General features: G+C 36.6%; 1 protein-coding gene across 2 annotated transcripts in view; it reads left to right on the top strand.

Moving 5' to 3' along the window:
• Positions 1–21375, top strand: part of PXDNL (peroxidasin like) — a 419206-nt gene that overhangs the window by 332680 nt on the left and 65151 nt on the right. For both annotated transcript variants that reach the window (XM_026516488.4, XM_057307764.1), the window contains exons 14-17: positions 2295–2451; positions 11066–11174; positions 12968–13125; positions 15113–16616. In XM_026516488.4, coding sequence (XP_026372273.2) covers positions 2295–2451; positions 11066–11174; positions 12968–13125; positions 15113–16616 — 1928 coding nt within the window. The remainder of the gene's footprint in view (positions 1–2294; positions 2452–11065; positions 11175–12967; positions 13126–15112; positions 16617–21375) is intronic.

Below are 21375 nucleotides of genomic sequence, written 5' to 3'. Positions count from 1 at the left end.
AAACAAGTTTATTTCCAGCTTTTTTGTTGTTGTTATTGTTGTTGTTGTTGTTCATTTTTTTAAGTGACTACATCTGGTTTTGGTTCAGGGCTTTGATAAATTTATCCTTTCTTATTTGCTTGGTGATGAAAGCTTCATAAGCATAACTAAATTCTTCTAAGGAATAATTGCTTTTGTCTTTTGTAAATTAAGAGTTTTAGTAACTAGCAAGAAACAATTTTGAATTTGAATTTGAATTAATAACTCAGAAATGAAATAAAAGTAAGGCATTAGCTGAAACAAGAATGAAAAACTTGGTTTTAAAACAAAGTAACATGAAAAAAGTCCTTCTGTAGGTTCAAAACTTGAGTGACTTTAAAGAAATAATAGCTTCTTATTTATATATTTTACTTCTTTTGGTTCTTTGAGGTTTGGTGACTCACTTCTCTTGTGCTGTAGCTGGCCATCACAGGCAGTTCTTTATAAAAAATAAATTTAGTGGTCTCAAAGTTGAACCTTTAGGCTCAGGTACTTTCAAGTAGTCTGAATAGTTTTTATAATTTCTTTTGAATGTAATATTATATAATTCAAATATTTTTTACTAAAAATAGGAAATGTGAAAAATACACATTTTGGTCAGTCTCTAAAGCCTTATTTGACATTATACTAAATACTGTATCATATAATCGTATCAGCAAAATAGCTCAGTCTAATTTCTAAAAGGTAGCTTTTAATCCCAAATGAATTGATTGAGGGCTGATTATATGCCAGATGTTTTATGAATGCTCTCACATTTAATCTTTATAATAATCCTCTTCTATTCACAAGGTTAAGATAGATGTGAATTAGGCTATTCCCAAAATAAGCAGATAAGGAATTTATTGGAAAGCTAGCTGATAGCTTAGAGACTCTAAGCAAAGGCTATAGAACTCTAGGGTTAGCTTGAGAGTTCTGGTAGTACGTAAGGAGAGCAGATAGGAAGGGAGTACTTTTGCAAAGAAGATGTAATGATGGTCCAGGAAGAGGAAGTGGAGGGAGGTAGTCCTAAAGGAAAAACCCCGTGGACCTTATTGCTTTTGCACCTGGTCACTTCTTAGCCTTCTGTATGTCTGGTCTTTTTTCATCTGCCCTCCACCTGGTAGGTCCTGTTAGTTCCTCTCATCTCCTACCCTGAGTTACCAGCCATCCATCACCTTGGGCTTATTTTCTAGTAGTGGCCAAAGACAACTGTGAGAATCTGAAGACCTATGAAGAATTTTTTTTCACTCTGAAACTTTCTGGTTACATTCTCATCTACTAGTCATCACTGGGGTATGAATGAGTTCTTTTGAAACAGCAGTTTCCATCCTCAGTTTCTTGTGAATCTCTTGGGGGAGGGGTAGGAAAGAAGCATCTCTACCCCTGCTCCACTCCACCACAGTCCTAGAGAGCCAATTTATTTTCCTTTTTAAAAATTAATAGCATAATAATGAAAAGTACATAAATCTATACTAATTATAACTGAATACACTTTGATACACTTTGATAATTTCATATGAAACATAGTCATCTTATCTTCTTAAGGTATAATTTTAATTGAGAAAAAATGATATATAAAGCTTTGCAGCTACATAAAACTTAAGAGTTCGTATAAAGAAGAAAAACAAGAGGAATCAGAAACATGAAAATATTTTGATGCTTTTAGTTGGTAGATTTATGATAATTTTCCTTCTTTTCAAATTTTTTTATTGTTGTTGTCAGAGTCCTTTTCTAGAAGTAAGAAAAATATGAATAAACTATGTATTCTTTCACTGAAATGATTTTTAAATGTTCATAATATTAAATAATTACATAATTGAATTTTGACTATCATTTTAATCAAGAGAGAAAGATAAACCACACTTCCTAGAAAGCGCGTTCTCTCTTTTTTCTTCTTTTCATTAGATTCATAAAATACCTCATTTAATGCTTGACACAGTAGATGCTCAGTAGATTTTTGTTGAACAAATGAAACCATATCAAACAAAATGTAAGATGTTATATTTTAAGGAATCATATTTTCTTCCAGTGACAATTCTTTTTTTTTTTTTTTTAAGATTTTATTTGTTTATTTAACAGAGATAGAGACAGCCAGTGAGAGAGGGAACACAAGCAGGGGGAGTGGGAGAGGAAGAAGCAGGCTCATAGAGGAGGAGCCTGATGTGGGGCTCGATCCCATAACCCCAGGATCACACCCTGAGCTGAAGGCAGACGCTTAATGACTGCGCCACCCAGGCACCCCAATTGCGCCACCCAGGCACCCTAGTGCTCCAGTGACAATTCTTTTCACTCCTTAGGCAGGTGTTCAGATTACTGAGAGTGGCAAATTCCATGTCAGTGGTGAAGGCATGCTAACCATCTATGACGCAGGGCAAGCTGACCAAGGAAGATACGAATGTGTGGCTCGGAATTCATTTGGCCTTGTCACAGCCAACATGTTTCTCACAGTTGTAGGTATGTATGGCTCTTCATGCAATCCAAATAAATGTCTCTGATAGCTTCAACTCCTAATCCTAAATGATTTGCCTCACTACCCAAATTCCCTTATATGTTTTTTTCTACTCAAATGTGTTAATATTAAATCAGAGTTATTTTAATTTCTTAAATCTAAGTTTTAAGTGTAAGCTACATTAAAGGGTATCAAACACCAAAACTATCAATGGCAAAAGTGAACAAAAATAGGAAGGATTTGCAAATGTATATCACATTTTCTTAGGAAATGAAATTATAGAATGTAAGATACATTAATAACTAAATAAAGTGGAGTCAGGGATTTAAGGATAAATGGAATTTAACATGTATGAGTTACTCTGATCTGGTATATTTAGTTCCATAATAAAATTAAAAATCAGTCAATCAATCAAACTTCCAGGTAAGATTTGCCACTAATAAGAACAAATATCTCAATATTTTGGAACTTTTATTATTGGTCAACATATTTGGCATTGTTTTACATTTTGTCATTCATCTGGTTATTTAGCTGTAGCCCTCTGCTAGTTGTTTACAAATGGTGATGGCTTAAAAAAATTGTCATAGTTTTACAAAAAATAAAATCCTTTTTTTTTCTTCAATCAATCAGTTTGTATTGGAAGTGAGAGAGTCTAACTGCGGGCAGAGTCAAGTAGAAACCTCAGCTGTGGGTATGGGAATGGGGACTTGCTGTGATGATGGACTGGCATGTTCTCCACATGGGGAAAGCATTCAAGAAAAGCACAGCATGTGGGGACATGGGAAGTGACATTAGGGTTGCTTTTTTTGTGGGTGGGTTTAGGAGCTTTTGCCTTACTGACAATCAGCAGTTGAAGTAAATGAGTTTAGCTGCAAGCATATGGAGTACTATTTTAGGCTTTGCCTGCTTTTTGGTTTCCCTAGAAATGGGCAGATTTCATAAATAGGGTTTTACAGATTTATTTTTTCCTTTTAGTTTTTCCAGCTTTTACAGGTCTCTAAAACTGTTGGGTAACTCTTCTCATTATAAATAGAGGCCTGGATAAAAATAGATTTATTTAATTAAATCACATTTTTAAAGATGTCACTGTCTTCCTATTATGTAGTACAATAGTTTCATACACTTGAAAATTCTCCTGAGAAATCAAACATCCAAATACTCATCTGTTTGGGTGTTTTATATAAACTATATATTTTCATTAATGGTGCATCAATCTTTATATATTTATTATATTGTATGGTAAAAATACAGAATATTAGTCTTAAAATTATAACAATGTATCTAGTAACCAGCAAATATTTATTCTAGGAGGGTCAGAAATTCTTCATCACATAGAATTTTTTCAAGTTACAAAATCTTAGCCTTACTTGGTATTTGCTTTGACTTCATGTTTTTCCTGATTTAAAATCTGTAGTAGTTGTGTTTCTTTTTATAATTCATAGAGCCTCTTTTCTACTGCTTAACTATTTATGAGATCTATGAGAAAATATTCTTGAGCATTTTGGAAAAAACTTACTATAAAATTTAAATTACTATCTTTTAGGTTCTAAAGATGCTAGAAATCTTTACCACTAAACAAACAGATACACAAATATTCTCTCTCTGCTTCTTATTCTCTCCCTATCTCTGTTTTTTTCTGCCACATACACACAAACACTATAGTCACATTGGTCAACATTTTAGAACCTCCAACATAAGAATTTCATTGTGTAGACTGAAATTTAACTATTTCATATATACACATTAAAAGTAAAACATTTAGATTCAAATGTATTAATCACTCTATTTACCAGATTTTAAAACAGTGATACATAGCATTCACCAATATTCTGCTCTATTGTTATAGAAAACAGAAAGTCAGGCTATAGAGATAAAATAGTACAAAAGAAGTTATTCAGTCAAGAAAAAATTATGTTTTTTGCTCTTGAGACATTTTAATATAAATATAAGGGATAATTAATTTATATTGCTATCTCATACTAAATAAATTTTATGATATTAGAAATATTTTTATAGAGAGAAGAAAAAGTATGAAGATATAAATTTTAAAGTTATGAATAAATTTAAGATTTAAGAGTGTGTGTGTGTGTTTGTGTTCACACAACCCAAATTAGCAGAATAGGAGGAAATGTGTCAATATAAAATATCACTTATAGAACATTTTATGACTTAGACCCTTTCATTCAGCAGTCATCCTATTTAAAGGGAAAAGACCATGCATTATAGGAGGATTTTCCAATCTTAATGCCCTATTTCAGCAGTGATGGAATGGTGTAACTCCACTCATTGTGTAAGAAGTGATACAAAGAGGATTATGCCTTGTGAGTTTCTATTCTGTGTTGGGAATAAAACCATACAAAGTAATCTAAAATAATAAAAATACACTATAACAATTTAAACAAAATCTGGGCATTATGTATATAAACCATTCATTTGAATGAGTGATGTTCAAAGTAAAGCATTTATAATAGCAAAAAAAAAAACAGGGTTCCCAAAGGTTTTGATTTTTTAAGGAGGCTTTTTTTTCATATATGTGATAGTTCTAATACATTTTTAAAAAACCTGTAATGCTCATATAGTATTTACGGGGAACCTATCCATTGGCTTAGGATGTCCTCAAAGTATTTTGTATTGGCAAATATTACTCATTTCAGCATACCTCTTTCTCTGGATGATATTTGGCATATGAAAGCTATACATATTACTTTAGACCCAAAAAACCTCACAATTTTTTTTCAAAACATAATTTATTTTAACACCTCTTATGTATATTGTGCTGGTAAGTGCTGTGAAGTTCATATTTCACAGTATATTCTTATGACTCATTTCTTGCTTGTGAAAATGGTTCAGTCAGAGGACACAAGACATTTATATTGGATATTAACAGTGTGAGATAGTGGGAAAAACCTTGGGTTGTCATTATAAACTTACCTTTATTGATCTCAGCCACTTTGGATACCTTACCCATAACTGGAATTAATTTTCTCATTTCTTAAAAATGTGGAACTGGACACTCTCAAGAGTCCTTCTTGGCATAGAAATTCTGTTCCTACAGTAGAATTCAAACGTGCAACAATTAGTTGGGAAGTGGTTTAGAACATGTATACATGATAGAATGTTTATCAGTGAGACACTAGTATAATATGTGGACTGGCTAAAAGTGAAATAGTGACACAGCATGGATTAAATGAAAATTTTGAAACACAAATACCATGTATATACTGTTTGTAATGATATAAAAAAATAAATCCAAATGATGTCTTCTTTGAAATTCTAGTTGAGTATCTAATTGCGTGTTGGACATTTCATTTTGGATGACCCACAGGCCTTCCGATTCCACGTGTTAAAAACTGATCTTGAATGTATTCTAAATTGAACTCCTCATTTTCACCTCAAGACCTTATAACCTCCTGGCAGTCCTTTAATACAGTCCATATTCTATAAGGAGGAAGCCAAAACCTCTTCTGCTTCCTCCTCCTTCTTTACCTCAACCACCACGTCTCACCAGTTTTTCCTGCAAATATTGCTTTTTTTCCATTTCTCCATATGACCTCTTCTTTCATAGTTCATTCTTTGATCATTTAGACTCTTGCAATAACTTTCTAAATGATATTTCCACTTACAATATTCTCTACTTTGACTATATCCTCAACCCAAAAAATTATGAATGAGAATTAAGGTTACATTAGTTGACTTTAAGTTAATGAGAACTTTCCTATTACATTAAGTAAATAACCTGTATTAAACTGAAACTAATATTAGTAATAAAAAAAGCTAACATTTATTGGGCATTTACCTTGTGTTCCAAGTGTTATTTATCAATTAACTTATTGTTCTTTTGGGATCCAGTTATTTTTTGAAATTCTGAATGAATAACTCACTGATTTTTTGACACTCTAATCCAGTTGTCATTGTTTAGACAAAATATCTGTTTCAAAACCACTGCAGTTGTTGCACAGTGAGTGAACTATGAAGTATCAGAAAATTTTGATTGTCTTTACTCAAATATATCAATGAAATGAAATTGACATTGAATAATTTTTAATTGCTATTTTACTATATTTGTTCATTCACTGTGAATATGATGTAAATTATAGATACATGACAATCTTGTTTACTTCAGCAAACTTTAATAATACAATGAATGGTGAAATATCTCAATAAACAACAGCATATACCTAATATACATAATACTTTTAACCATATTGAATACATTTCCCATCTATTTATATGTAAAATCTATACTGAACACATATGTCTATCCTGAGATAAGCCATATGTTTAAAATTAGCATTAAATTTCAAGAACAGATTTTTAGTAATGTAGTGTTTGGATTGTCATGAAATTATAAGGGAAGCAAATAATCAAAATAAGAGGCTATCTCAATTATTAAGACCAAAAAAAAAAAATGTAGTTAATGTCTTACCTTTCCAGTCTGTGGAAAAAACAGTGGAGCTTGCAAGACAGTGAACCATTTACATACCTAATGATGCAAAATGATGAGTAAGACAGCGTTGTTGCTATTCAAAGAAAATTATCTCACAGAGGCAGTCATTAATATCCATTTGTATGCTGTGGGAGTGTCCAGTTTCCTAGGATGGCCCTCTCTGGTGTCAATGGTGGTCTGTTGTTCTCTTTAGGGGAAAATTTCATGTGGTAAGGCTGATTTAATTGTGATAGTTACATTATCTGGCTACTTTTCTCCAGGAAGCAAGGGGAGATAAAGAATACCCAATTGTGAGAGAAACTTGGGTTTTTTTGAAGTCTAGGTATTTTGTGGTGAGAGTTGAGGGCCGGGGTTCAAGTGTTCTGCATCAGTGTCCCTCCTCGGGCTCCACCCCGTCTGCCCCCTTCCTCCTTGACTCCTGTTCTCCCCCATCTGGGCAGTGCTCTGACAAGGCGGGCACACAGCAGTTGGTGGGCCATTACACTTAAGCTCCCCTTTCCTGAAAGGAATCAAATTTACAGATACATGTACAGAACTGAAAGGAGATGTTCATCAGACAACTTTAAACATGCTTAATTTCATAACCTTACTGAGGTTTTTTTCTCCTTTTTTAACCTCAAGACTTGACAAAGCAAAATGATCTAGTTCTTCCTCCCCCTCTGCAAAATTTTGCATAAAAATGGAGAATATACTCAGAGTTTTCTGATCATTCTATCCCCAAACATTAATAGAGGTAGTTTTTAAGACAAATAAAATATTAACAGTGTTGTTTGATTCTAATGTGCCCCAATAAACTGAATTCGCTTTGCATAATACAGTGCTCTTCTGGAAACATTTATGGAAATCTTTTTGCAATTTGTACCACACCAAATAAAGCAATACTGGGACTGAGTGAATAATAAGGTTAGTTTTATTTTACCATAAAACTATAAAACCTTAAAAAATTCATAATTGAAACGACATAAGTGAGAAAGAGTTCTCGTTACCACAATATTTTCTGTGTGAACATACTACATATTTAATGTACTTTTAATAATCTGCGAACAAACAATTTTTATGTGTTTTCTATTTGTGCACATCAAAATTTAATTATTTCAAACAATGTTTACATATTATGCTACCTTTCTTGTTATTTTCCTTTCCTTTTCACATCTCCACACTTGTTGGTTTCTTATTTACAAAGAGAAAAAGAAGGTCAAGTTGAACAAATGACAGGAAAACATGGTAGTAATCAATAATTATGTGAGGATATGGATTACTTAGGGGTTTAGAACTTAATAATCACTAAAAGGCACCTTATATTTGCATTGTGACATGTTGTTTTCAAAGGATTTTGCATGTCTTTTTTATTTAATAATCATATTTGGCCCAACTATATGTTTGGCTCAGCTGTATGTTGAATAAGTCTTACTATTTCCACGTTATGAATGAGTCAAAAGGTGAAGAATAGCTGTTGTAAAATTCCTTATACTTATAAATATTATACAACCATGATAGCAAAACTATTTTATAAACAGAATAAAAGCAAAATTATCAAACAAATAAAATTCAGATGAACATGTTAATTGATGCTTTCCCAAAATTTAAATATCCCTTCCAAGTTCTGTCTGCCACAGTGAACAGCCTTTCGAGTTTGCCTGCATTGTCTGCTGTGTGATCACTCAGTCCTACACACAACCTTCGATAGACCTTTGATCGCATATTATGTACACAGGTGCAGGGGTCCAATGACAGTAATTGTCATGAGTAAGAACGCGTCATTGATGCCACTCTCTACACTTGAGTTTCACAAGCGAAGGATTAAAAGGGGAACAATAGAGAGAAGGCTAACATCTTGTGAGCCTACAGGCCAGCACAGATTGATTTGATTGATCTCAGTTCCTTTATTTCCAAGTAAAAGTAACAAATGCAGTAGGCTCATTCCTACTGACTTATTTTTGAACTATCACAAGGTATATCATGTTAGGTATATGAAAATATTAGGTTTTCTCATACTCATTGCAGTTATATTGACTGATTGCTTAATTGGTTGATTAATTAATCCATCCCCTTATAAGACAATACACCACTCCCACCATGCTCACTATGTTATGTAACTATAATGCATTTATTATATATTTAATTAAATCATTTTATGGTTCTCTTTCAGCTTTCTAATTTTAACATAAAGCACTCTTTTTTAGCATCCAGGAATGTGTTCATCCAGCCAATTCTAACTGCTGCATGATATTGCATACTGTACATCCACCACATTTTTCTCACCCACACTTCCATTGCTGACAATTTTCCCTAATTCCTTCCATACAAAGTTGCAATGAACATTCTCATTTATACCCCTTACGGACTTGCATGAGAATTTCTCTAGATGTATATGTGGGAATCAGATTGTTGTGTGGGGGGTGTGCACGTATGTCACTTCACTAAGTAAAAACAAAATAAAAAAATATACATATCCCTATACAAAATCTTGGAAATAGGAGCATCAATTCTACATTCTTACCAGCCTACCTGTGTCTACTCACCCCTGCCAAAACTTGGCAGTTATCAGCTTTTTTATTTTTATACAATAAGCATAAAATGGCAGTTCATTGATATTTTAAATTTTATTTCTGAGGTTTTAAGTGGTTTTCAACATCTGTCATATACTTAATAACTTTTGGGGTTTCCTCTTTTTTAACTTGCCTGTATGTATTTTTTCTTAATGCATTACAGGAATTCCTTGAATGAAATAGAATATTAATTCTGTGTCAGATTTAGAAATTACAGATATGTTACCTATTATGTTATTTGTCTATGACTTTTTACTTTTTTTATGTCTTTCCTTGAATGGAAATTATTAACTTCATGTAATCAGATTAATCAGTTTATCTTTGTTTTCTTTCAATTATCATCAGTTAATGTGTAGTTAATCCAATGTGATTTTTGAAGTGTAAAAGGTAAAACTGACCATCTGGAACTTTAATATTGTGGTCATGATAAGGACTGAATTGAATCGACAGTATAGCCTCTAACTCATAACTACTGCCTATAATCTAGTTTATCAAGAATATCTTTCAGCAGAGACCTGATTTTACTGGTTTTCTTATAATACTGTATCACTGGTATTTTTTCTTGACATTTTTATGTTGGTGATCTTTTTAGAACGATGAACCAATCTAGTATGTATACAGTGTCATAATATAAAGGAATTTTTTTTATAACAACCAGGTGTGGAATGCTATTTGCATTCATCTATTGCAAAATAAATAAACATATATATACTTATATACATATATAATATTTTAATATTATATTGTATTATATATTATTGATATATGAGTGATAATATGTAATCCACACACCTTCCTATTTTTATTTAAATTTTCTATTTTTTAATATCTCCTTAATGATATTATTTTCAAATTCAATTTTTGGGGCTATACTTACTCTTGTGTACAATATTCAACAGTGCTAAGAAGTAATTGCTTTAATTATGTCATATAAATTCTCATTATACTTTTAATATTTTCAAAAATGAACTAAATATATGGATATGCTTATTTTTCTTATATGAGTTTTTAATATCCATGATCATTTTTATTAGCATTTTTTTCCTTTACCTTAAACTTCTCAAACCATCATCTGGAGAAGATTTAATATGTTGAAGATTATCGACTCTAAATGAAAAGCTTTCTTTGTCTATAATATTCAACTTGATAGGATTCTCACACACTGAAGAGCTATAGAAACAACATGAATTATTTTTCACTGAAATCTTACTCAGAGTTCAATTTTTGCTTTAAGAAATCTCCATAGGGATGTGATAATATTTACTTCATTTTAATGTTTAACATTAAAGCAAGGTGGCTGAAGAGATAGGCATTTCATACCTTTCTGAAGATGACAAATTACTAACACAGTTGAATTCCATATGAGTCAGTGTTGTAAAAAAGGAAATATTTCACATAGCTTTACTAGATTTTTGGAATGCTTTAGTTCCCTAAATAATGCTGTTATTGTTGCTGGAAGCTTTGCTTCGGGATAATTACCTACTCTTCTGCAATGGACAGTATCATGTGGACACTGTATAACATTTTTATTGTCTTGAGAGTTTTTGTAATGCCATTTATATGAGATCATTCCTAACTTCAAGGTCTGTTTGATACTTTTAATCATGGAATTGATTTTCAAAGCAATACAGGGTAGACAAGCTGGCGATGACTTTGTTGAATCATCCATTCTTGATGCTCTACAGAGGGTTGACAGTGCAATTAACTCCACACGAAGACATTTGTTTTCACAGTAAGAATTTATTTTATTTTGATTACAAAATTGTTTTCACTTCAGTTCTACTTGGTTTTTATAATCTTCATAAATCACAGCAGGCATAGTGCATAAGATTGCCAAAAGCGGGTGTTTTCTTCAGTCTGTGTGCATGTTATCACCCTCTGGGCTAGCCACCATTGCCAGCTCAGTCTCATAATGAAACTTGTTCCCCACGGAATCTAAATGGCATAAATTTACATCACAGACCCACTCTTTATGGTTCCACAATAGGTATCAGGCTCTGTTAGGTCAGCATCCACCAGTGTCAGACCCAGTGCTCCTGCCAACCCAGGAATTGAGAGTGATTGTCAAGTTGAACACATCTGGTCATAAACTGATAGTTCACAGGTGAAAGTTTTGTTTAGGATACATGGTATTTTGGCTCTTTTAATCTGAATCAGAACATCTTTAGAGTAGTGAAGCTTTCATGTTCCATAGAGTCCCCATCAGTCCTGATGGAGATACGTGGGATGCTTTGCATCACCTGAATGTATTAAACATGATTGTTTAGATTGTTGAAAAGAAAAACATGATTGTTGTCTTTAAAGCCAAATAAAGTATATACTCAGTCTTTGCAGCTGTTGATCTAAAAGGATACCTTATAATGCCATAATCAAGCAAAGCTCTGTTACCTTATAATGCCATAATCAAGCAAAGCTCTGTTCCCTGCATACCCACAAACAGCATGGCTTGCTGATCATGGACTTGTGTTCTAGAGCCATACAGCTTATTTATATTCTTATTGTGATTCCTCACTTCATCACTTTCTATCTGGGTGACCTTGGGCAAGTAACTAAGCATCTTAGTACCTCACACTTCTTGCCTGTAAAATGGGGATAACAATAGGCTCTGTTTCATGGATGTATCTGCTGGGATGATTGAATGTTAGTACAGATGAAGTGCCTCAACAGTGTCACATAGAAAGGGCCTAATTAAAGTGAGCTATTAATATCATTACTATTGTTCTATGATATAAAGTTATAATGATTTCAGATGTAGAGGACCAGACATGCCTTAGACAGCCAAAATCTCTAAAACAGTTTCACATTCTCAGTGAATGTGAATATTCTTTTAACTTATTTAGTTCAATTCTCCAATGCGTATAAACCATTACTGGGTGCTGGTTGGTAGGCTTAGTACATGGAATATAAAGATGAATAAGGCACCATTTCATCCCTGACACAGTCTTTCTGTGGTAGAAGAGACAATATGTCAACAATTTGAGTACATCTTGTTGTGTATGTAATAGATGTATGTGAGTGAGTGTACAGAGTAATTGAGAATGTGGTAGCTCGTCAGAGTTACCAGGGAAACTTTATGGGAAAAGCAATGCCTGAACAGAGTTTTAAAGGTGGGTGGGAATTTCCAGGCTGTTACATTTGAGGAAAGAGAAGACAGACAGTGCCAACACCCCAAAACAGTGTTTTGCACACTGTTTCAGAGGGTTTAATGAGCCCCCTAGAATCTATGGTCGGAACTCACAAGTTTATGACTTTCACCATAGATGTTGCCTTTTAGAGAAAGCTGTTCTTTAAATTGTTGATTCATTAAAAATATATCTTTTAAGTTCAGCACTGTCACTGGCATTTGGGATTCACTCATTAACAACATAGGAAAAGAACTCTCAGCTCCCCCTGTGAAACTTATTTTCTGGTGGTGAAGCTTTTCTTGTTCTTGATTGTTTGGGAAATGTATTCTTAAATGCACAGTGAGATTCATGGATTCTGAAGTTTTGCCTTGTGAACAGTCATGTCTTTTGTCATTTGCAGAAAACCTCGCACCCCCAGTGATCTGCTGGCTCGGTTTCGTTATCCGCATGACCCCTTTACCGTGGAGACAGCAAGAGCTGGGGAGATTTTTGAGCACACACTTCTGCTGATCCAGGAACACGTGAAGCAGGGGCTCACTGTTGATTTGGAGGGCAGAGGTCAGCTTCTGGGAGGCATCCTATTCTCAGCCTACTGGCAGTAGCAAAACTGATCACCCCTCAGCTTTTAATCTCCAAAACACCATGTGATGTAGAAATTAATTTACCACTTTACCAAATGAATGCAGATGCTTCTCGTACGAACTGTAATTCAAAAGAAAGGATGATACAGATATATTCAAACCTGTCAACTTCTATCAGCTATATATGTCTAGTAAATCTAGGGGGCCCATTTTAGGCGAACTTACTTTTTGAATCCAAAAGATATTACTCCTTCCTATGAAAAAAGGTTTATTCCCAGGGTAATGTTCCTCTCCTTGTTATTCCAATAACAATCACCTAAATCATTCAGTTAATTTATTTGAATTCCTTCCTCTACCTATAACATATGTATCTCTCCTAATCTTTTTTGTTGTTGTTGCTATACTGAAGTTCTCATGTATTTTTTCCAAAACCGGGCGTTTATTTAGTAAATGTCAAATGAGAATGATATAGAAATCTTTTAGATTTTCTAAGTTTTTTTCTTTAAAGTGAAGTAAAAATGCAATCCTTTGCTATACACTCTTTGTTCTGTGAGCACAACAGCAACTTCTAGAGGTTTACCCTTTCTTTACTCCCCTTCAGAAAATAAATCATGATATGACACACAAAGCCTTTTCTGTGCATGGCTCACCCCTTAGGTGCCCCATAAAATTACTCAACAAGTTCTATTTAATACTCCTCACGATCCATTATGTCTTGGGTTTCAGAGTTTCCTTAACTAAAATATCCAAGTGAAATTTCCATATAGTCCATATTACCACTTGAATCAAATTTCTGGCTGTTTAATTCCGAGTCTTACTAGGGATCAGTTAGCTGTGGTCAGGTCTGCAAAAAGCCCAGTTCTACAACATTCCTCAGCTCCAGGTCAGGACAAAGGGCCTTTGAGTTCTCTTCTCACACATATCTATTGGAATAATAATTTTCAAGACTAACAGTCTAAATTCATAACTAGAGAATAAGCAATCAATATCTACAGAGATTTAACTTTGCTAAAATATATATCCATTGTTCATGATGTTCATTACCAAACTGAGTATATATTCTCAACTAAAATATTCAAGAACTTTAACGAAATTTTCTCAAGGAAAAAAAAAAACTTATGTTGTTCTACCTCTCTTTTATTATTTGTAAAATTAAAGGACTTTTTTTTCCCCCTCCAGGATCAGTTTGCCCTAAAAGTGGACCCAGGAACCATGTCTTTATATACAGGAAGATTATTGTATCTATCCAAGATTAAGATATCTCAGGGTCCAGCCAGAGACCAGCTTACACAGATAAAGGACAAATGGTCCTGGTATCATTAGCCAGTTTCTGATGATTAAGTAGGGATAATAACTCTTAGCAAGCAGGACTTAGTGAATAGTCTTTGCAGATTTAGGATTATGCTGCAGTTTTAAGCTGTGTTAAAAGAGTGGCTCCAAAACACCTCCAGGTTGTATTGCACATTCCCTGGGGAATGACAGCTTGTGGTAGTTTGAAAGTTACTGCTTAATCCCTTCATATCAACTATCATGCAGGTTAATATACACACAATCCACACTAGCACATCTTAGACCCTGTCTTCTAGGAACATAAAGCCTGAAAGAAAGAATTCTGAAATGGAAAAAAAAAAAAGATACAATCTTGTGATGAGGACTTAGCAAATCCTTACCAACATTATATTGGTAAAGTCACAGAACTAGGAGTTTGATAGGAACTGGGACATGTCTCCTTTTCTGTTAGTTTGAGCAGTTAGTCATTGCTCATAAGAGAGGCATCACTAAGGTCCCCTGCCCCCATTTTAATTAGAACTTTCGGTTGTGTCATAATGAAATGTTGCTGGATGTAGGAAAGATTTCTGCCGGCCTAGAGTGGCCCTTCCCTACGACACCTGGGCTTGAGGTCCCCCCAGTCACTCCATCTCAGGGACAACTCTCTTCATTGTCTTCCCTGCTCTGGGTTTCAGAATTCCGCTACAATGACTTGGTGTCCCCACACTACCTCAGCCTCATCGCCAATTTATCTGGATGTACAGCCCACAGGCAGGTGCCCAACTGCTCTGACATGTGTTTCCATCAGAAATACCGAGCCCAGGATGGAACGTGCAACAACCTACAGCACCCCATGTGGGGTGCATCCCTGACCGCCTTTGAGCGCATCCTGAAGCCTGCCTACGAGAACGGCTTCAACTTGCCGCGTGGGGTCGGCCTTCATGCCCTGTCAGGCGGGTATTCCCTCCCACCACCCAGGCTGGTCTCCACGGAGATGGCGGCCACAGCCACGGTCACCCCTGACCATCAATACACACACATGCTCATGCAGTGGGGCCAATTTTTAGACCACGATCTGGACCACACAGTGCCTGCTTTGAGCACATCTCGCTTCTCTGATGGGCAGTCTTGTAGCTCCGTGTGTACGAATGATCCTCCTTGCTTCCCCATCATCATTCCTGACACTGACCCCCGAGGGATCCGAGCACCGTGCATGTTCTTTGTGCGCTCCAGCCCCGTGTGTGGCAGCGGCATGACCTCCTTGGTGATGAATTCAGTCTATGCAAGAGAACAGATTAACCAGCTCACAGCCTATATAGATGCCTCTAATGTCTATGGGAGCTCGGAGCGGGAATCCCAAATTCTCCGAGACTACTCAGAGCCCCGGGGACTCCTGAGGACAGGCTTGCTGTGGGTCCCATCCGGAAAGCCATTACTGCCCTTTTCTGCGGGCCCACCCACCGAGTGCACAAGGTCGGAGCAGGGCAGCCGCAGCCCCTGTTTCCTGGCAGGGGACCACAGGGCCAACGAGCAGCTGGCCCTCACAGCCATGCACACCTTGTGGTTTCGGGAACACAATAGGGTCGCCACAGAGCTGTCTGCCCTGAACCCCCACTGGGACGGAGACACCCTTTATCACGAAGCCAGGAAGATCGTGGGTGCTCAGCTACAGCACATCACCTACAGCCACTGGCTGCCCAAGATTCTGGGGGAACCTGGCATGAAGATGCTGCAGAATTACCAGGGCTACAACCCCAACGTGAATGCAGGGATCATTAACTCTTTTGCTACTGCAGCCTTCAGATTTGGCCACACGTTAATCAATCCTATTCTTTATCGACTGAATGACACCTTCGGAGAAATCCCCGAAGGCCACCTTCCACTCCATAAAGCTTTCTTTTCACCCTCCAGAATAATTGAGGAAGGTGGGATAGATCCACTCCTTCGTGGGCTATTTGGTGTGGCCGCTAAATTGCGGGTGCCCTCCCAACTGCTCAGTTTAGAGCTGACCGAAAAGCTGTTCTCCACCGCCCACTCTGTGGCCCTGGATTTGGCCGCCATTAATATTCAAAGGGGGCGAGACCACGGGATCCCTCCGTACACTGACTTCAGAGTTTTCTGTAATTTGACTTCTGTTGAAAATTTTGAGGATCTTCAAAACGAGATTAAAGATTCAGAGATTCGACAAAAACTGAAAAAGTAAGTGTGCAAATGTCGCTTAGATTTATATATTTCTTGGGAGACCGAGAAGTGTTAGACATTTTTCGTGGATGGATGTGGTTGCCTGGGGATGTTATTGCAGAACTTTTAATAATTGTTATTGTGGGAGAAGTCAAATATTAAAGGAAGACTTTCTAGAGACTAAGCAGTAAACCCTTTTGTCCACCCACTTCCTTTGTAAATGTAAATATTGCTGCATCCTTGCTAGTACATCTCAACTAGGAGAGGTCGGCACATCTCATGCATTTCTGCTTTGTGGCAATCCAATCAAGACCTTTTTATTGGTATGATAAGGTCACAAATTCGAATGTAAAGCCTTGTAATAAAATGGTCTACCACATTGCCTTTCCTAGGCAGAGCAAAGTAGTGAAATGAAAACAGACATTAGTTTTTGTCAAAAGAAAAAATAATTCTAAATATATCATCAGAATGTAAGTCGAGGCTTATTCACTACATCATTAGTGCTTTTCAGTAAAGTATTAATATTATGTTCTCTATAAGTGAGATTCAAATTTCCTTTTAACTTATGTTAAAAGTTACTTACTTAAGTATGAGATATTTTCAGCAAACAGCTCTACTTACTCTTCATGCTCACCACCCTTCACCCTCCAAAATATTTTTTAAAAAATTAAAGAAATGTTTTATTAAGAAGTTTTGTCTGTAGTTGGCTAAATATAGAAGACTAACATGTTTACTAATAGCTTATGGTATATTAAAGTGAAATCTTTCAGAGAAGCTTAAAATTGCAAATTATGGAGCTAATTGTCAACATTAGGCCCTTTTTTTGGTAAAATGAAGGGTATGAATGTTTTTATGCCACTAGAATTTGTTTCATACTTATGTAGACTATTAGACTAAGAAAATGTATAATATATGTAGAACAAACCAGAGTATCGTGCAGATTGAATTTGCAAGAACATTGACTTTGAATTCATAGAGACCTGTTTAAATCTCTATTCTACCACCTATTAGAGCTGAGAGCTTGTAAAAAGTATTTAAACAGTTTTATTTTTTTATTTTATTTTTTTAAAGATTTTATTTATTTATTTGACAGAGATAGAGAGAGCCAGCGAGAGAGGAACACAGCAGGGGGAGTGGGAGAGCAAGAAGCAGGCTCCTAGCAGAGGAGCCTGATGCGGGGCTCGATCCCATAATGCCGGGATCACGCCCTGAGCTGAAGGCAGACGCTTAACCGCTGTGCCACCCAGGCGCCCCTTAAACAGTTTTAAATCTCAGAATAGCTATAAAATGAGAAGACACTGCCTCCTTCTCAGAGTTGTTCAAAGACGAAATTATATAGAATGTATCAAATACCTGGTTCAGTTCTGGTGCATCACAGGTAATCAATAAGTGTTACCTGTGGATAGATTTATTATAACATTATCATTTTGGTTGTCAGCATCATTATTAGATTGCACATATGCTCTGATCCAGCCCACGCTAGGCACTCAGACCCGAGATGAAGGAAATAGCATTCTGGAGAGCCAGACAGCATGCAGGGAAGGCAGGGAGTAGGTTGTAATCTGTGCAGAAAGGGCTGTCATAGAGATGGAAATTGAATGTTATGGGAATTGAATGTTATGGGAAATGGAAGGTACGTAAGAGTCACAGCAAGCTACTGATAAAAGATGCCATTTGATCTGCTCTTGGAATTTTCTGAGTGTGGTAAGTTGAATGAAGTGGGAACAGCAGGCAGTATCCCAGGGAGAGGGAAGGAAGCAGAAAGGTGTGGGGCTGCATGGCAGGAGGGCGTAGAAATGTGACAAGGGGAAGTTTTAAAGGGCCTTGCCTGCCATGCAAGGGAGTTTGATCTTCGTCCTGTGTTTAAGGCAGGAGATTGACTTGAGGAGAGACTTTTCTGTGAAATGCTAACCTGCACAAGGTGTCCTGGGAGAAGGAGAAGCTAACAGCAAGGAATTCCATGGTTTCTGGAATAATCCAGGTGAAGCAAGAAGACAGTGTAGGTAGGCTTTTGGCAGTCTGTGCAATGCTGTCATTATTTTAAATGTTTCCTGTAAGCACATTTTCTACATTGAATAAACCTCGGGGCAAGTCTTGCTTTGCAACTCATTGGGTCCCACTTCTCAATTTGCAGCTAACTTGTAAATCACCACCAATTATAGAGTAGCAGAAATGCGTCCTTTGTCCCCTCACAAAGTCCTCCTGAATTCTCTGGCTCTCATGTGTGATACAGCAGGCTGCTTGTCATTGCCACACACAGCATTAGCTGGAATATAGATACGGGCCCTCTGCGGCAGGACACGTCCTCCCAGTGGCCAGAGCAAGGCATGACTAGCCTCTGAGATGGACAGTGGCCCATACACTGCACATTGAGTGTTCACGTGCCTGGCTTTCTGTGTGCTCCCTTAATACATTTGGGATGTTAACACTGAGTCTTCTGAAACCTCAACAAGGCGTCTTTATCCTTGCTTTGGGCAATGTTTTAACTGTGGGAACTTGTTGCAGCCTGATGCGTGGCCTCTGTCTGAGGAGAAGCAGGACTGACCAGCATGAGTGGGGTGGGGGAGGCCAGGAAGCCAAGCTACGTTACTTTCCTCTTAGGCTGTCAGGTGTCTGATTTTGCCATGGCATTCGTAGTGAATTTGTAAAGCAGCAACCACAGACTCATTCAACCATGAGCACAAAATAGAGAGGTTGGAGTTGTGTTTATAGCCTCCGTCTTCAAATCTGTAGATTACAGTTTGTCAGGAGCTGATTTTACTAAAGAGGGTTGTATGGTTTTAAATATGCTGATTTAGAGTTATTTCTTTACTCTCTCCAGTTACTTGTTACTTCCTTTCCTTTTTGTGTTATTTTGTAAGTGTAGTTTTAAGTTTGTTTCTAAACCACTCGAGTCCAATTTGGAAACAAGTAGAGCATATCATTAAATCAACAAAATAAATACTGCCTTGGAACATTAAAAACTCCATATTTTAGATAATTAGGACAGCTTAAGAATTGGCCAAAACAGAAAATCATAAAATAATCATAAAAATAACACATATGCACGTCTTAGGTATTCTAAGCTCACATTAAGTGCACATTAAGTCCTGTAACTTGCGCTTTGGGGCAGCAAGGGGGGGGTGAAAGTCTGTGTTCTGCTTTTGTCATTGCTGCTTTGAAACAGATCTGCTGATTAGAATTCTCAAGCTCGTGCCTAGGCTGTATCTTTTGTGTGTGTGTAAGTTTGTTTGGAAGGGAGAATAGGAATTTTCCAGGGAAGTGATGGTATGAATGCAGATTCCTTGTACATGTTTCCATCATTCCCCTGCAGTTCATAGTTACGTGACATGCAACGAGTTGGCATAGATGTTTGACTCTCCTTTTGACAACCTTTCCCAAAACACTGAATTTGGTTTTCACAGGAGTAAGTACTCTCCTCTTTTACACAAAGGCTTCATTATTTTATGTAACATTTAATTAAATTATGTAATCCAAATCACAAGTATGACTGTAATAAGCAAGTGAGTAAACTCCTCTGTCTCCCAGCTGGCAGCTCAACAGACTTCAGCTGCAGCCCGGACAGGAGCCCCTCACCCCAGGGTCATTAGCCATCATCTGTGTGGGCAGGAATGGGGAGCACTGAGGATTCTTAGAGAAGAAGAGGTCTAAAATAGCTAATACATGCTGTACCCTGTACAAATTTTGTGATAGTTAAAAATATTTGGGACATAGAAAAGGGCTACATAGGATAGTGTAAAACTAAGAAAACCCAGAAAGTAATGGGGGGGGGGTGGAGAGGTGGTGTCAGGAGGCCCAGGTTCCTTCTCTCTGTTCAGACAAATTGAGCTGTGCAATCTTGGATGACTTTAGATTAGTTTTTGTTCTCTCACCTATAAAGTGAGGATGTTTCACTAAAAAGTCCTTGGGATCCTTCTAGATCTAAGATCACATATTTTTTTTTTCAGTTAACTACTATGTGATATAATAAAATGATAATTCAGAAGGTGCTCTTTAACTAGTTTTGATTCACACATAGTATCTTCATATTCCAGAATATATCCCCTCATCCTTATGTGACATCTGGTGTACAAAGATAATGATTTTCTTCACTTCAGTTAATTTTGAAGGTTTGTGTCAATTTACCACCCAGAAGTAAAATCTGATTTTCCTTGTACCTTCACATTGGATCTTTTAGGTAGCTTTTAAAAAGCCAGAACAACATGTGGAAACCATTCTACAACTTTCTTCTTCAGTGACCAACAGTTTTGCCATGAGGAATACCTGGTCTGTCACAAGAAGGACACACTGGGACATTGTTTTAGTGAGTTTTCAGTTCATTTCAGTAAGATTAGTGAGATACTTGGGATTCTCCTCGAGGAGCTCAGGGCCTGGAGCATGGGGGACACAAAAACCACATACCCCTGTCATGTGACATGTGGGGCAGCGGGAGCTAGGAAATCAGGATGGATTCTTTCAAGAAGGTAGTGTCAAAGTTCAGTCCTCCATATTGTTTTCCACAGTGGCTGCATCAATTTACATTCCCATCAGCAGTGTACCAGGATTCCCTTTTCTCCACATCCTCACCAACACATTATTTCTTGTCTTTTTGATGTGACCCATTCTGATGGGTGTGAGGTGATATCTCATTGTGGTTTTGATTTGCATTTCCTGGCTGGTGAATGATGTTGAGCATACAAACAAGCAAACCACTCTTATTTATATTTTTAAAGATTTTATTTATTTATTTGACAGAGAGGGAGACAGCCAGCGAGAGAGGTAACACAATCAGGGGGAG

Source organism: Ursus arctos, unplaced genomic scaffold, assembly GCF_023065955.2.
Source record: "Ursus arctos isolate Adak ecotype North America unplaced genomic scaffold, UrsArc2.0 scaffold_6, whole genome shotgun sequence".
NCBI lineage: Eukaryota > Metazoa > Chordata > Mammalia > Carnivora > Ursidae > Ursus > Ursus arctos.
This window is presented reverse-complemented; position numbering and strand designations above follow the sequence as displayed.